At 37.7% G+C, this 14138-nt stretch overlaps 1 protein-coding gene across 4 annotated transcripts in view; it reads right to left on the bottom strand.

Annotated features, from left to right (window-relative positions):
- LOC132139766 (splicing regulator ARVCF-like) overlaps positions 1–14138 on the bottom strand; it is a 265062-nt gene that overhangs the window by 15442 nt on the left and 235482 nt on the right. For all 4 annotated transcript variants that reach the window (XM_059548369.1, XM_059548370.1, XM_059548372.1 and 1 more), the window contains 4 exons: positions 13948–14065; positions 13595–13766; positions 11356–11373; positions 9776–9847 (listed from right to left, as the gene is read on the bottom strand). In XM_059548369.1, coding sequence (XP_059404352.1) covers positions 9776–9847; positions 11356–11373; positions 13595–13766; positions 13948–14065 — 380 coding nt within the window. The remainder of the gene's footprint in view (positions 1–9775; positions 9848–11355; positions 11374–13594; positions 13767–13947; positions 14066–14138) is intronic.

Below are 14138 nucleotides of genomic sequence, written 5' to 3'. Positions count from 1 at the left end.
AAAAAGGCAGGCAGCAACATTGCACTTCCTTCAAAAGCCTAATGTTGGTCAATTTCTAAGGCAGCGTTCCTGGTATCATTCACTTGAGTAGAATGGTAAAACTGAGAAAAATCATCCAAAACAAGAAATGCCTACTACTGTATACACTTTTGTTCAAAAGTTTGGGGTCGGTAAGATTTTTTAATGTTTTTGAAAGTCTCCTATACTCACCAAGGCTGCATTTACTTGACCCAACAGTAATATTGCAAAATATTTTTGCAATGTAAAACAACTGTTTAACACTTATAAAATATTTTACAATGTAATTTATTCTTGTGATAGCAAAGCTAAATTTCAGCAGCCTATAATCCAGGGTCTTTAATATCCCATGATCCTTCAGAATAGAATCAATAGAAAAACATTTATTTGCAATATATTTAGTAACTTTGTAAATGTTTTCACAGTCACTTTTGATCAATTTAATGTGTCCATGGTAAATAAAAGTCTTACTGACCCCAAACCTTTGACCGGTAGTGAACTTGTATTGTATTTAACACTACAAAATAATATTTCACCAAGTATTTGTGTACATGTAAGAAGCACTAGGTGTGTTTCTGTCTACGTAGAGCATTCCAAATCAGTCACTTATGAGGCTCCATTTCAGGTAAGATGCAGTCTTAGAAACCAGCTGTCGATGTAGGCTGAAAACGGTAAGTCAGTTCTCTAGTGTTAGAAACAAAGCTTGTGTGTCTAAATTGAGAAACTAAAAGTGTTAGGGCTGTGCCATAGCACCCTGGAAAAAAACCTATTTAATTTGGTGTTGAACAGGCTACATCTCTGGAGACATCTTCCACTAAAAAGAGAGAGAGAGAAAGAGGGGGAAAAAAATAATTTTTTGAGCTCACCTTTAGCTCTGGTTTATTTAACTCGTGCGATGCATTGAGAATGAAGAAAGAAAGAGATATCCTACAGAATGCACAGAAAAAGCATTTAAACGAGTTGCGCTGTGTGGTGCGCAGCAAACTCAAAGCACCGGTGTTATGATGTCACTATATGATAATGACACTTAATTAAAATGGTTAGCAATGCAAAAGTATAGATTGGCCAATGAATAGCAAGCGGATTACTAAACAGATTAATCAGGACAGAGGCATTATTCATACTGATTTAAAATCACTGAAAGAGAGATGGGTTATGTCCTCATAAGTCACCCTCTCCTTGTAATACCTGTGTCATACCCATGTTATTATACAGAGTTGAGTCCTGATGTATCACAAAAACAAGAGCACACACACATGCATGCACATGCACGCACGCACGCATGCGCACGCGCACACACACACACACACACACACACACACACACACACACACACACACACACACACACTCACACACACACACACACACTCTCACACACTCTCACACACACACACACACACACACACACACACACACACACACACACACACACACACACACACACACTTATATAATAGTCTTATTTATTTAGAATTTCTCATCTTAATGCATTCTGGTATTATCTTCTCTGTGAAGGATACAAATTATGCTGCCTTAGAATCTGGCCAAAACAAGCTTTAGGTGGCAGCATAATTAAGTTACTTACCTTTTGGAGTAGCATTGGGTGTGTGCCAATGATGCCTTAAAATTCTGACTCTGTATGCAGTTTAGTAAGCAGTTTAAATTGTGTGTATTAAGAACAATGCAATTCTTACAAATTCCTCCCACTTTCTATTTCTTGTATGCAATCCTCCTCCTCTAACCTTCATCTGTTTCACTGTCTCCCCCAGACACGGTCTCTCTTCTAGCTGCATAGTGTCTTTGTTAGGCTTGTTTGAGTCATTGCTGGGACGCCGGTAGCGGATATGTCTGATCTGCTTTGCCTGGAGAAGGATGTCCCGTCGCAGGCTTGATGTCATGTCCCATTCTTCACGACCCACCTTCCTGCCATCCCATGCTCGAGCACATGATAAATAATCCCAAGCTCTCCGTTTCCCTTTCACACATGCTCCACATCTTTCCTTTTCTCCCTGGCAATTCATCTCGCATACACAAGACTTCTCATGCCTCATTCTTCACTGGCACAAGAAAAAACCTGGCCAGTCTGTGGCACAAATTATAAATTTTAGGAATGAAGCCCAGTCTTCAGACAGGCTGTCTTCCTATCCTCTCGCGTCTGCATTTTGCAAATAACAGTTTTCACTTTAAAAGTTCATTTATAAAATGGCATGTTTGCAAAACAGGAAACAATAAATGCTGGCAGCTCTTTGTGTAGAAGCCACTGACGGCTTGCCTAGTAATCTGTGCCTAATTGCATTCAAGTATGTGTGTGTATGTGTGTGTGTGTGTGTGTGTGTGTGTATAAAGCATCTCTCTGAGAAACAGAAACATTTTCTTCTGGCTGAAAAGCAGCACACAAAGGCCCCGATGGGAGGGTAAATCTCACTCTATTCCGTCCCGGTAGTTTAATTCAGCCCTGTAATTATTGCCTAAGACATTAGGCCAGTGAAGAATGGTTTGCTGCATCATGTACAGATGATGGGTATATTATGTACTAGGCCTCATGTACTCAGCCAGACTATAGTACAATAAAAGAACAGCAATAGTACTAAACATAACTATAATTAATAGGTTTTAGTAAATGATAGACATTAAAAAAAATAATAAAAAAAAAGATTTACTGATGAGGTTTTAAAAAGGACAATGGCTACTTCGGCTGGCTCATTTTCACTATCACTGTACCTGCACCAGTCACGTACCCATTAGACACTGTCTGCCGGACTTGTTTTCGCAAACAATAACATGTGCGTAATGATGCATATCATTTATTACATCCATCATTAAGTTTCCTCTGGGCTTCTGGCGTCAAGTGCTATTTGCAAGCTCCTTCAAGAGATCCAGATGGAAACTAGCATTTTAGACTGATCTGGGATCAAATCACTGCCCAAGTCCTAATTGGAAAGCTGTGACAGAGGATGTGCCTTCATCCATCACTGACCCAGGTCCAGTAGCCAAAAAGTGGGGTTTGAAAATGAAATGCTGCTGGAAGAGCTTGATCAGATTCACCTGAACCTAACTGTTCCATGCCTCTGCTGCTATGAATCTAGAGCAAACTAGCATACTACTTTTACCATCTTTATATAAAAGTCCTAGTTGTTCTGAATTCAGTGTTCTCAAGTGTTGTTCTGAGTTGTACATTTTTCATGAATTGTGTCATCAAGACAATGACTTTCACCAAAAGAGGAAATGGCACCAAGCCTTTTTTTGTCATAGGTCCCCTCTTTTGTGTATGCTTCCCTCCTCATCATTGTAATAAATATGATGTAAACTTGTTGATACACACCTTTCATATTCAAATACATAGTTCAAATGTGTACCGGTCCCAAAAACTAACTTCAAGAACATCCTGATCTTCATTCATCTTATAACTCTACACTATCTCCAGGCTTGTACTGCCTCTCAGCACCATGCCACATAAAAGCTGCTGGTCTTTTGTTGATCACGAGCTGTGTTACAATAGAATCAATACTGTCAGCAGCGGGTGGGATAATAATTGGCAAGCGACAGGATGGCCCCACCAGTTTTCTTTCACAGACGGGCACCTCCATGGGTGGCATCTCTGGTGTACACCCAGAATATTCAGATTTTATCATCACCCCAAACTCAGAACATGAAAGTTGAGCTGCCAGGAACATTTTATGTATACATTTTATCTTTGAGAGGAACTGGGTAGCTGTTAAACTACATTAAGACCGCCTAATGAGCACAGAAGTAAGCTATTCCGGTGTGTCTCCAACCATGATGATGAGCAGCTGCAGTCATCTTCTTGCAATTTTGTTTTTGCTTCCAGTCCACTATCAAGAGCATGTGATTTCTAACAGAGTGCTGTTTGAGACATTATCTGAGTGCTACATTCCATGTGGGCGAATGAAGATGCTGCAAGAGGATGGAAGCTCTACACTAGGTGGGAAAGGATTGTTCCTGCATAATGAGTCAGTCTTCCTGTCTTTTTTCCACAGTTTTCCATCAAACTCAAAGTGAAGTTTTCATATTTGAGAATTAAACATGAATCTCGAGGATTCATATTTGAGAGAACTGCTTTATTTTTTTCTTTAGAGAAGCCTTTTTTCTTGTTTTAAGCAAAAATGAAATTTAAAATGAGAGTGGTTTATGCTTAAAACAAGAAAAATTGCCAATGGGGTAAAAATAATTATTAAAACTATTAAATATAAATGATTACATTCTATTTCTATATTCTATATTATTCACAGATACAAGATTCTGAAATCTTATTACTTTAAACATGTTACTATGTAATTTATAAGGAAAAACTATAAATAAATAAGGTGATTAGACATTTTTAAGGGGAAAACAAGACTGAAATACTGACAGAAGAAAATGCTTGGGTTTTTTTTTTCAGTGCAAAAGTCAGGAAAAATGTTTTATTTCAAAGTCACAGAGGCGTCTCACAGCATGTGGGAGAAAGACTGTTGACAGAACAAGGACCAGATGAGGCATGTCAGCATTAATGTGAAATGTACAGCTCTGATAAACAAGAGATGTCGGTAGAGAGCTCGGGTTCATTAACAAAACATCAGTGAAAAATATGGCAGCTTCAGTTTTGGAGAAGAATACCTAATCCAAGCAGAGACGGTCTCCTAATAGAGGACTCGAATGGATAACACAAATGGATTCCTCAAGAGCAGATTGCTGTAAAACAACCAATTAAGAATGTGGTTCCTGTTGTTAAGAAGCTCTCTAAATTCAATGGATGGTTCAGCAACACAGCCGCCAGGCACGATGGGAAGATGCTGTTCATAAGTGAGCCGCCTTATACCGGGCGAGCTGTCAACAGGCAGTAGAGGCAAATTAAATGAAGAGCAATGAGCAATGGAAGGCACACACATCTCTTCAAGGGAAGGCTTAAAAAGCTATAATCTGTATCTACTGAATAACCTTGGGAAACGACTAACGTACAAACAAGCACGAAAGCTGTGTTAACCCAGGACCCCGCAAAGGCTTAATGCAGCACTGGCCCTATGTATTTATGTTAATTACAGTGTAGAGTCATTAGTTTATGAACATGCTAACATCAAATTCTTCTGCAATCAGTTGTTAGTCATGTCACCCATGCACTTCACATGAGCTCCTCCCTGTCTATTCGTTTAAAGAGTCTTTGAATGTAGCTACCCATGTAAACAGCAGACAGCAATTCAGTCCACTAGGCTTTGGAATAGAGCTTAGGTTTTCATTTTAAAGGTTTCATGAGTAAACAAGTTGGACTCTGTGTAAAGTGTTCTGCTCAGAGACAGGAGGAACCAAAGAAAAGCACAGTAAATATGATTCATCATCATTCCCTCCACCTGATGCCATTATGTTATGGGAATGACAGTGCTAAAAAAGGAATAAGCCTGAGAGGGGAGAATATGACACGTAATTAATTCATAGCATCTTCATCTCTCTCAGGACTCATTTTTTTTTATGAAACACAACAATGGCCTCACTGCACTGCTTGAATTAAGGGCCAAGGAACACAATGGGTGTACTAACAGCTTCTCTACATGACCTCCACATTCTGTGACCTCTAGCACAGTAAATGCTGTTTCAGTCAACACCAAAGAACATGCACTCATTTGCTCTGCTCCAAAACCTTGTGAGCTGCTTTTAAGGGATCACAGGCACACTCATTACTCTAGAGGTCACATTAAGGTCCACTGTCTGTTGTTAATAGCATAGCGATGTATGAAGCACCACTCACACAGAAGTTGTGACAAGAAGAGAAGTGACAAGTTACTGGCAAACCAAGCTGCTTCTGGCCAAATTCTCAATATCATGGGTTTCTATTGAATTATTTTTACTGTTACTTCTGTTAATTTAATTTAGCTGTGCCATCACAGAAATAAATTAAATTTTACAATATATTAATTATTTTAAATTGCAATAATATTTCCAATTTCCCATTTTTAATGTTCATTGAAAAAATGCAGCCTTGGCGATCATAAGAGATATTTAAATATCTTCATTATGCCAAACCTTTGACCAGTAGTGCATAAATTACTACTTTAATTATTTCAGTAAGTCACTTATAAGGTTCCATCACTATTAGGATATGGTCTCAGAAGGCAGCTGCCTACTTAGGCAGTGAGGCATGAGGAAGCTCACAGGGTTTTGGAACAGACCCCAGTCTGCTCATTGTCAATCACATCTCCCTCAGAATCCTTTATTAAATCTCTCTGGTATCTTTCTCCACGGATGTGAATAATGCAGCGAGGAAGCCTTCATATCTTTCATGGCTTGTAGTTTTCAAACAGGATCTCTCTGAAACTAAATGCTTGAGGCATAAAATGCAACAAAGATGCTCAGTGAATAAACATTGGCTGTGTACCTCAGGTTCAGATAAGCGACCAAATTCCCTCAATACTCTAAGCTGTCACAGCAGCCTCTCAAGCACACATTTATGATCTATGGATATACATCACACAGAAAGAGACATACAATAGAAGCAGTCCCAATGCTCACTAAACTCGTTTACCCTGTTCTTTCTATTGCATCCCCAGATGCCTATCCCATCTGAAGTCAGACCAGACTTACTATTCATCTGATCACTTGCCTTTTCTTAACCCTAACCATATTCGCATGGACAAATGTAAATCCTTGTGTATTCATTACTCTCTAGCAAAGAAACAGGTGAGGATATTTTTACTGTTAATACAAGTGCAGGTTTATGTCTTACAGTATGTCTAAAACAAACCCCGGTTCAGGACTATGAATAAATATCCTTTTGTCTCCATCAGACAGTCACAGCCAACTGATATTACAAACTTCACTGATATTCCTGTAAAAAAAAAAGATTCATTTGGGATAATTAATGCTTTAAAACTATTGTTAAGTGAATGAGGAGCAATCTATTTCCTATCAAACCATCATGTAAATATAAGAAAGAAAAAATTTATTTTAATTATAATAGTCTGCTTGCATGACTATTAAAATCAGCTTACACTGATAAACCACAAAAATTAATCAGTTTAACATCATCCCCAATTTGCATGTTAATGATAAAGGTAATTAAACAGCAACAAGAAATGCTGTTGACTTTGAACAGCTGCCATTACAACTTTGTGAAACTGCTCCTTGAAGCATCCATTATTTACTCAAAAGCATTTTGCGAGAACAAGGCTGTTGAAACTTTTAACTAATACGTGACTGTTGTTTCTATCTGGAAGGTCAACTGGTCTCAAAGCTGTGTGAGAAAAGTGAAAATACACACCAGCAGACACACGCTCAATAACAAACATGGCTTTGTTGAGTTTTGCAATAGTCAGCACAATCTTACACAAATGCACCAACCCTTGAGCAGGATCACACACACACAAACACACACGCACACACACGCGCGCGCACACACACACATACACACACACACACACACTGTCCACAGAAAACTCTGCAGATTTTTTTATTATTTTTTTTTCAAGCAAAACAATTCAACCACAAACACATGTAGACCTCTGAACAAAAACTCTATGACTACATTTGATTTCCCATTATTGCCATTTATTCATCCACCTTCAATTTTCGCTTTTAAAATATGACAATAAACCAAAAAACAATGGTCCTCTTAGGAGTGGGGGATCAGTAAACAATATTTATCTTCTTAAATGGGATGTCTTAGACTTGTCTATAGACTTGTCAAAAAACAAAAAAACAGGTCATCTAAAAATGATACATTTTCATCCCTCTTTGTGGTTCATAGTAATACGTAAAAAATGAGTCTCAATAAAACATTTTCCTCTCGCAATAAGTGGAGCACTGAGGTAAAATGATCTTAGATCAGTCTGTCAGAAGGAAAGAGGTATTGAGTGGCTCCCTGATGACTGTGCAGTGGGTGTAAATAGAGACGGACATCTTCCACATTGCCACAAGGACTGATGTTTTTCAGGGTTTTTAAGACAGCATGTCCAGTCTTGAGACCCCTGTTCTGTTCCACTGCATTGCAACATTTCTTGCATGAATTCTCCAATAGCTCGCATCCCTTATGATTAGCTTGCAGACAATTCCAAGCTAAAGGTCTGAGCATCTCTCACACACAGATGGTTTAACCCAGCATAGGCCTCAATCTGAATCTTAATTCTGTTTTATTCTATCTGGATGAACTTGGTCAGGGATATCAATTGGATTAAAACACACCGTCTATTTAGCACTCTGCCACTGAGGATTATAGCTGTGTGTGTCATAATGATGAAAGGCCTAAGCAGAAGAGTACTGTTACCTGATACCTGAGATTCCCAGAGGATCTCCGTATGCTGATGTGCACTCAATGCACTCTGTGCAAACAGTAGCTCTGCTCCAAAACCTAGTGAGCATGCTGCCTACTAAGACAGCATCTTAAAGGGTTAGATCATCCAAAAATCTAAATTATGTTATTAATGACTCACCCTCATGTTGTTTCATACCGTAAGACCTCCGTTCATCTTCGGGACACAGTTTAAGATATTTTAGATTTAGTCTGAGAGCTCTCAGTCCCTCCATTGAAGATGTGTGTACGGTCTACTGTCCATGTCCAGAAAGGTAATAAATACATCATCAAAGTAGTCCATGTGACATCAGAGGGTCAGTTAGAATTTGTTGAAGCATCGAAAATACATTTTGGTCCAAAAATAACAGATATTACGACTTTATTCATCATTGTCTTCTCTTCCGGGTCTGTTGTGAGTGCGACTGCTGTGACAGTTGAGGTACGACGCTGCTGATGTGTTATCTTTGTTACTGGGTGCACCAGAAAACACGTCAGCAGCGTCATGAACACACTCACAACAGACCCGGAAGAGAAGACCCTCCGATGTCACATGGACTACTTTGATGATGTTTCTCTTACCTTTCTGGACATGGACAGTATACCGTACATACAGTTTCAATGGAGGGACTAAGAGCTCTCGGACTAAATCTAAAATATCTTAAACTGTGTTCCAAAGATAAACGGAGGTCTTACGGATTTGGAACGACATTTTTTTTTTTTATAATTTACTTTATGGCATGTCAGTACTATTGTGAAATATTAATACAACAAAGTATTGAAACTTTTTTATTTTAACATTTTAAAATAATTTTTTTTCCATGTAATTTCATATATTTTTTTCAGCATCATTATTCCAGTCCTCAGTGTCACTTGATCCTTCACAAATCATTCTAAAAAATATGTTGAATTGTTGCTCAAGTAACATTTATTCTTATTACTAATGTTGAAAACAGATGTGGTGATAAATATTTTTGTTAAACATGTTTTTCAGGATTCTTTGATGAATATAAAGTCTAAAAGAACAAGCATTTATACAAAACCGTAATCTTTTGTAACATTATACATTTCTTTACTGTCACTTTTGAATAAGGCATTTCTCTCATCTTGTTTACCATCTTTATTTTATCACTGAGCTTGTCACAATGCATTTTGGCATCTCCTTTACAATAAATTTGTATGTGATGCTGGTATTGCTTTAGCATACCGCCTCAGTAGGCAGCTCACTAGGTTTGGGAACAGAGCTTCACTTCCCATAAATATGTGCACTACAACCCTCAGTAGTCTAACAGTGTTAGCCACACACTATTTTTAAACTGTACCTTACTGAAATTCACTTCCTTGAAGCAATGCACCTGCCTTTCATAACTCAGATTTTTTTCTTTTTGAGAAAAACCAAAGAGTCAGGTCTTTTCCAGTCCCTTTTTCAGAAGAGTGACAGCTTAAAGATGTAATAATTCGGTGGTGTCAAAAGAAGACATACCTTTAGTGGGTTCTGTGCGCTTGGGTAGGTCCAATGTGTCATAGTTTTTGTCATGCCCTCCGTTTTTCCTCCCTAAGTGAAGAAGGGGGAAAACAGAGTAAGACAGCATGAGGGAATGAGACAGAAAGAGCAGTTGTAAGCGTCACTCAATGAGAGACGGAATTTACTGGTATGAAAATGTCAAGTAGACTCTGTCTCAGACACACACATACAGTTACAGACGTGCCACACATAAATCTAACTACTACACAGATATGCAAAGACAAACTCTTGACACCAGCTCGCAAGAGTGGGAACCCCCATTAAAAATGCAGAGCCTTTGTCTGTCTGTAACAGAGTAAAGTAATGAAGACCACTCCACTACCACACACAGAGAAAATGTTATAAAGATAGCTCCTCTACAAATGAACATTACTCACCTTCATGTTGTTCCAAACTTATTTGACATGCTCCAAAACAACAAAAAAGCATCTTAGAAATAGTCCACATGACTCACACTCTGTAATTCAAGTACTCTGAAGCCATAACTTAAGACCAACACCTAAGCTATTTTTCAGTAAAAATATTTTTTCTTCTATCACTGTAGCTTTCTTATCTTCTTTGCACATATTACATATGCACATATTCAAATTTGGTGAATTTCTAAGAAATGGCGAATGTCATGGTGTCTTGTAACTCAATCACGATGCATCAAATGTGAATATGCACATTTCTGTAGTGGAGAGGAAATTAAGTATCTAAATTAATTAATTTAGTTAATTACATCAGAATTTAAATAATTTTTTTAATTGTTTTTCTTTAACAATACTTAAAACAAATAAGTGTACTTGAGAGGGAATACTGTATGAGGCATTGGCAAGATACTGGCAGATTTAAAAAAAAAAAAAAAAAAGTTGTTTAAAAGGAAAGATCTCCAGTGCATTAAGACAAGTTTGAATTAATGACAAGATTGAATTAAAAACAAGTCTTAATATCTTATGCAGTGTTGCTTCTCATGTAAATTTATCTTGTTTAAATATTTCTTGATATTTTAACTACGGTAATGAACAAGAAAAATCTAATTCCCAGCCAAAGCTTTTGCATGGTTTCTAAAGTCTCATTAAACGGCACACTTCTTATGGATGTACTATGGTACTTTTTTGTCATTTTTGCTTAGAGTTTGACTAAATTTGCTTTCATTATATGAAAAAAGACAATGTGTACATTCTGACATTTCCTTTTGTGTTCTATAAAAGAAAAAAAAAACTCAGATTTGGATCAACATGAGAGTGAGTAAATGACATTTTTCGATGGAACTATCCCTTTAAAGCAGTGAGCAAAAAGACGGAAAGCAAAAGCAGGCCTCGTTAACAGATAACAGCAGACACACAGACATCTATGCCAGCTAAAAGGGGCTCTGAACCAGCTAAACTGGCACAGGTTTGAGGACAGAAACACTAGCCACTTTATTTAAGAATGGAAGGCAAAAGAGTGAAAGAGGGGCAGTGATGAAACATGTATTCTGATGAAGATAGAGGAAGGCATTGTGTGAGTGTATGCTAAGAGAAACAGACATAGGAAAAGCAGGAAGAGACACTCACCTTGATTAAACCATTCCTCTACAGTTCCTCCCGCAGCAAGACCATTAAGAAAAAAAAAAAAAAAAAAAGCAGCCAGGGAATAAGAAAGATGATTCAGAAAGTGCGTGTATTAAGTGAGACAGAACTTATTTGTGAACCACTTAAAGTCCATAGAAAAAGGAGAGAGAGTTTAAGAAAAAAAATAATCAAGTACAACGTTGAGGAGGCAGTCAGCTCTATTAGTTTCCTCAAGTGAAGGTTCCAGAAAGGAGAAAAAAAGTTTGTGCAGCTTTTTGAAGCAAATTCACTAAATGGTTTCAAGAAACTTCACAGTATCACTTCAAGTATATTCAAAGATTTCATGCATCATTGTGTTCTGCAATATTGTCAGAACAATTCATAATGTAATACTGTATTCTCAGCGTGGCTGCAGGGCTGCTATACTGGGCATTAGCATAATCAGTCATCTACAGTCAGTTTTCTCTTTAAGGCCATCTACTGTGTGGTAGAAAAGAATCAGGCTGAGCAATTTACCTAGTAATCTACACTATCAAAGGCATGCTCTTCAGCTAGCCACCTGAAAATCAACACTATTGGTATAATAGCACAGACATTTGAATATCTATTGCCTCTTTGAATGCTGAGCATTACTATTGCTAAGTGGAAACACAAAGAAAGGGAGATGTTTAATATGATTTTTTATTTTGCTTCAGTATTATAATGTGATATGTACACTACTGTTCAAATTTCTGGGGTCAAAAATGTTTGTGGAAAAGCTCTCTTATGCTCAGCAAGTTCGCATTTATGTGAACAAGACTACTGTAAAGCAATGTTGTGGATGTGGAGTATTAGAATTTTAATATATTTGTAACTTGTAATTTATTCCTCTGATGGCAAAGCTGAATTCTCAGTATCATTACTCCAATCTTCAGTCACATGATTCTTCAGGAATGGATGCATTTAGCAGACATAAAAAAAATAGAAATCATTTCAAATATGCTGATTTGGTGCTCAAGAAACATTTCTTTTGATGATCAATGTTGAAAACAGTTTTATTGCTTAATACATTTTCTTTTTTTTTTTTTTTTTTTTAGAAATCATGATTTACTGATCTACGTTTGATCAAATTAATGCAACCTTCCTGAACAAAAATATTAATAATAAAAAAAGAATATCTAACTGAACCCACACTCTTGAATGATAGTTTCATTTAAATTAATTTAATAACTTATTTAACATTTAAGAATAAATACAGCATTTCCTATGAGAATTTCAGAAAGTCTACTAGCAGTACAGAAATAACACATTTTCTGCTTTAATTTGTGGTAATCCAACATGGCAACCTAAACTTTTGTGTTTATAGTGAAAGTGTCAGAGTTTTATGTGCAAAACTAAATTATGTCTTTTAAATCAGGTAAGATTTTGCTGGGAAAACATCCCTTAATTCCTGTTAGGGTCATTTTCTGGGGTAAATATAGGTCACTTGCATCTTCAAAGTAAATCTCTAGGGCTGCTGACAGATAAACAAATGAAGCACAGCATGACATCACTGTTGTCATCTTTGCTGCTTACCGACATTCTTGCTTTTGCTCCTTCAGTTTGTTTATTGAATTCTCTTATAGGTCTGCTCAAGAATCAATTCACTAAATGATATCATTCATATTTTGGCACTGAGGCCGTTTGCTCCCCCTATAAATGTGTTCACTATTATTAGCTGCTAATGGGGGGATAGTTTGGGCTTGGTCCTGGTGCGTGAACAAAAATATAGTTCATTTTGAGTTCAGCTCAGGGAAGAGAAAGTTCAGAGCCTTTCGTGTTTTCTTGTTTTTGGGGGAAGTTAGGATGCATTATGTAAAAGAATATGTACCTGAATAACACTCAGCAGTTTAAAGGGAAGTGTTACGAAAAACTGATTCAACTCTGACAGTGTAGCAGCACAGACAGTGAACCTAAACCTACATCCATTTTAAGATGAACACTGATACTCCAGACACACATTCCAGTTTTAAATCATGAGTCACAAAAGAGCACAGGTCAAACAAAGAGAGATTCGAGCATCATTTAGCTTCCTATTACAGTATCTGCCTGCACTGCTATTTATGACGTCGTGTAAATGTCAGGATCATACTGCCCTCTGTGACCCTGCCAGCAATGGAAGCATCCGGCTGTTGATGATCAAGGCTCAGTGATCTAAAGATACTCAGCACTGATTTCGAAGTATAAAGCACATAGATGAGATGAAGAAAAATTCAATAATGACCTTTGGCCTTCTTTCCTCCGAAGCAGCCTGCGTCATCTTTTTTCTTCCTCTGAGTACCAGCAGAGCCAGGGCCCTGAAGAGCTGAGGGGTCCTGGAACTTCTCAGCCCCTGGAATCTCCTTGTGCACGTGGTAAGACAGGTTCCTCATGACGCAAACGCAATTCTCCACAGACTAAGAGACAGCAAGAGAGAAATATTGAAAGAATGAAACATTTTATGCAGGCATTTTGGAAGGGAAAAGGTAGCTTGTGTGTGTGACCTACCAAATGAAAGTTAAAACATATAAAAACAGTATAATGTTTAACCAAAGACGGATACAGGCTCCAGGTGCACTCTCTTCTGAATACACTTACTTTGTTGTCCATGTCCTTCTTTCCCACAGCAGACTGCAGTGCATGCAGCAAGGCATCCACCAGCCCCTCACACTCTCTCAACCGTCTGCGTGCCTCTGCACCGTCTGAGCTCACATTCCTACAGCAAAAGCATGAGTTAGCACAAGTTATTGTTACTAAATATACATCATAAGCTGACACATTAAAAGATT

This window comes from Carassius carassius, chromosome 4 (genome assembly GCF_963082965.1).
Source record: "Carassius carassius chromosome 4, fCarCar2.1, whole genome shotgun sequence".
NCBI classification, from domain to species: Eukaryota; Metazoa; Chordata; class Actinopteri; order Cypriniformes; family Cyprinidae; genus Carassius; species Carassius carassius.
This window is presented reverse-complemented; position numbering and strand designations above follow the sequence as displayed.